Source organism: Nicotiana tomentosiformis, chromosome 11 (genome assembly GCF_000390325.3).
Source record: "Nicotiana tomentosiformis chromosome 11, ASM39032v3, whole genome shotgun sequence".
Classification (NCBI taxonomy): domain Eukaryota; kingdom Viridiplantae; phylum Streptophyta; class Magnoliopsida; order Solanales; family Solanaceae; genus Nicotiana; species Nicotiana tomentosiformis.
Genome location: NC_090822.1, coordinates 77714756 through 77718357, shown reverse-complemented (window position 1 = coordinate 77718357; position 3602 = coordinate 77714756). Strand labels below are relative to the sequence as shown.

Here is a 3602-nt window from a genome sequence, read left to right as displayed (position 1 = left end):
TCATATATAAGGTTTTAAGCTTTTCCCATATGCCTTTGCTTGAGCATTCTGCTGCAACTTCACGCAAAACCTCATTTGAAAGATTTAAAATAATACCTGCTTTTGCCTTTTAGTCTATGACGGCAAACTCCTCGTCCCTCATTTTATCCGGCATCTTCTCCTTTCCTTGTAGTGCCAAATCTAAGCCATTCTGAATTAGGATAGCTTCCATCTTTAATTGCTACATTTCGAAGTTTGCACTTCGGTCAAATTTCTCAACATAAGACTTTATTAGAGTCATTTTAGCTATTTAAACTAACCCGGTTAGATCTGGCTATGATACCAATTTGTTAGGATCGGGAACCCGGGTAGTGCGGAATTTAGCCAAACAACGGTATAATGACAATAACAAAGACAATGGAAGTTAATAATAACGACAATTAAAGAATATAAATAAGACACAAATTTAACGTGGTTCGGTCAAGCTGACCTACGTCCACAAGCGGAGAGGAGCAATTTCACTATACCAACAAGAGTACAAAAAAGAGTACAAAATTAGAGTAAATACTCTAATTAATCCCAAATACCCAAGAGAATAACCTCACAAGATCACTCCAAAGAAAGGGTTCGCACAAGTGTTTCCCAATACTCACTCTATTATAAAATACTCTATAATGAAATAAAGGAGGAGAAAGAAAGACAAGAGTGAAAAGCTCTTGAATTGGTGTGCTTACAAATTAGGAGAAACTCCTCTATTTATAGTAAGAAATCCTTGGCCTAATAATGAATATTATGTCATGGCAAATGTCATGATCCACAAATTTGTTATAATGAATATTATGTTATGGCAAATATCATGAAAATTTGGCCATATTACCATTAGCAATAAGCTCCGAGGAGAAAACAGTTCAACCAGCTTCCGCATTTCTTCAATCTTTTATTCAAATTCTCATCCATTCTTCGACCTCTTCATTACCAATTAATTCTTAAAAATCCATCAACTCTGTCTTGTAACGAGTTGCTAAAGTTCCATCTCCTAGACTTTCACCACTTGCTAGAATAGTTGTACATTTCAGAGAAAAGGAGCTGTCGTGGGAATATGATGCACGTCTCCATTTCTTGATTACTTTATTGTCTTGCTTATAATGTAAAAGTTGACTTTGGACATGTTCAATTGTTTTAGCTGGTTCCTATCTGATTAAAATGCTTCAGACAAGAATCCTGTTTACATTGTGTAATTGAATTTCAAAAAGATATAAAACTACAAAAAGGGAACAGATGGCTCTCAATGGTCCATTATCAGCTAATAAACCGTCTTCATGATCTAAAACTACACGTCCTGTTTATTCTATTAGTCACTGCAACCATTGAGGGCCGTTTAGACGGATTCTTGAAAGTACAACAAATTGCTAGCTGTAACAATTGAACCATCTGTTCTCCAAAATTCTGGTAATTATGCAGCAGCATACTATCAAAAACATCAATAATAGGCTTTTCTTGAAACATATCTCGAACCCAACTAGGTAAATCAACACCTGAGTTCTTGCCAATTGCTTCCAACGGGGCCTTACCAGTCAGCAATTCCAAGAGCAGGACACCAAAGCTGTAAACATCGGATTTCACAGAAACATCGTAGGCATTTTCCACTTCTGGTGCTTGATAGCCAGGGATTAGGACAAACTTGGAGTTTGGCACGAAAAGTCTGAAAATTCCATTTTCTGAGAGACGAACATCGAAACAATTGGTGAGTAAAACATTGGATGACCTTATGTTACCATGGCAAACACCAGGGCCTTGAGCGTGGAGAAATTCGAGAGCACGAGCAACTCCATAAGCGATTCTAGTCCTTATTTCCCATGTTAGTGAAGCTTTCTTAGCCATTCCATTATCTATGTACCACATGTGAAGTTCAACAATAATGTTAGGTCAAGGAAAATAAAGGGAACAAGATTGGCCGTCAAACAATGTACTAAGGGGTCGTTTGGCAGGTGGTATAAGAATAGTGTTGAATATGATATATTAATAATGCTGGTATTAGTAATGCTGACATTAGTTATACTGAGGTTTTTCTTATCCACTGTTTGCTTTGGTGAATTAGATCATTGCATAATTTCTATTTTTTTTTAATTATTTACAAAAATACGCTCCACATTCTTTAACTTTATATACTTTGAAGGACTTGAGAGGCAATTATGTCTTTAACCATACTTATGCAAGTATTAATAACCCTTGTATTGTTAATACCATTATTTGCTATGTATTAATTATACATAAGATAATACAAAATAGGATGTATAATTAATACATATGTTGAAAAATGTACCAAACAAGGGATTAGTAATGCACAAAATTAATGCTTGCATTATTTTTTCTAATACCTCCTACCAAAACTAACTCTAAGAAAGATGTGATAATAAAAAATGTGCATGTTGTATTAGTTTTGCAAGAATTTCTAGCAAGAATAAGAAGCAACTTCACAAGAATAAGGGGACTTACCATGCAACAAAAGGGAAGCCAAGCTACTCATGGGCATGTAATCAAATATAAGAAGCTTCTCATCTTTTGAATAGTAATAAGCTCTTAGAGGAAGCAAACTCTGATGATCACTCAATTTTGCCAATTCTTGAATCTTTTGCTTGAATTCCTCTTCTGGCAAACAACAATCTTTTAACCTCTTAACAGCCACAGTTTTCCCATTCCCCAATTCTGCCTTATAGCTAAATCCAAAAGTTCCCTTTCCCAAGAGTTCCGCTTCTGATCTCAGTAAGTCTTCCAAATCATACTCCTCCGTAGAATTCCCAGAAAACTCTAGTGTATGATTCACAAATGTTGTTTGGCTTTGTACCATTTTGCACCCAAAATGCCTAGGAAAGTAATCTGATCATTCACTTATATTTCCTGTTCTTCGTGTGCCAATTAATGTTGGCGAGGTTAGGAACTACACTATATGACACGATAGTGGTAAAAACCTGCGTCAAATGCGTAATGGTTGCTATGAACTTTCTGCGGAAACTCCTTTGCACAAAGAAGGGAAGCATCTAGGTGCCAACTGTTCTTTGTGTGGCCTAATTAATATAAAGGCTGTTAGTTGAGGATTCAAAAGAGAAATACCATGTCTGACTTTTTATATCTGTTAAATATTCCAAAAATCAACCTGAAATGTATATCAAGATACAGACTGATGAATCAGATTATGATGAAAATGATTTGGAAGCCACCTTCCCTACGTTAAATACTTATTTATTTTTCTTCTAGGGAATATTATGCATACTTTGACCAGATACTTGGACATTCAAGAAAAATGAAGAAAGAGAAGTGGCGGCAGGTATGCCAAAGCTCAGATTTATTTTGGATTGACTATTTTTTTTTTTTTTTTAATGACGGTAGTGTTCGGGTCAACTTGCGTGCACCTCGACTAATTCCACGGGGTACCTGCTAACTTCCACCTGCACAGGTACCAAATAGTTTTGGATTGACTGTTTGCTAGGTGCCCATTCCGTAAATACACGCGCGCGTCTTGTAAAGTTCAGGTGTACACTGAATAAAAGTCGTCATGTTCAGGTGAGTCAGATCTATTCTACCTATTATAAGGGTTTCTAGGATTATCTAAGAAAGTGTTAAAC

At 36.0% G+C, this 3602-nt stretch overlaps 1 protein-coding gene across 1 annotated transcript; it reads right to left on the bottom strand.

Annotated features, from left to right (window-relative positions):
- Window positions 1–1153: 1153 nt before the first annotated feature.
- LOC104096504 (probable inactive receptor kinase RLK902) lies at window positions 1154–3202 on the bottom strand. The gene is made up of 2 exons (XM_009602885.4): window positions 2476–3202; window positions 1154–1868 (listed from the first exon to the last, which is right to left on the bottom strand). The coding sequence occupies exons 1-2, from the start codon at window positions 2825–2827 to the stop codon at window positions 1297–1299; spliced, it is 924 nt and encodes a 307-aa protein (XP_009601180.1). The 5' UTR covers window positions 2828–3202; the 3' UTR covers window positions 1154–1296.
- Between the last annotated feature and the right edge of the window lie 400 nt (window positions 3203–3602).

Coding starts and splice junctions, on each gene's coding strand:
- LOC104096504 (XM_009602885.4), bottom strand. CDS start 2,827: ATGGTACAAAGCCAAACAACATTTGTGAATCATACACTAGAGTTTTCT. Junction 1,869..2,475: donor GGCTTCCCTTTTGTTGCATG/GTAAGTCCCCTT, acceptor TGTGGTACATAG/ATAATGGAATGGCTAAGAAA.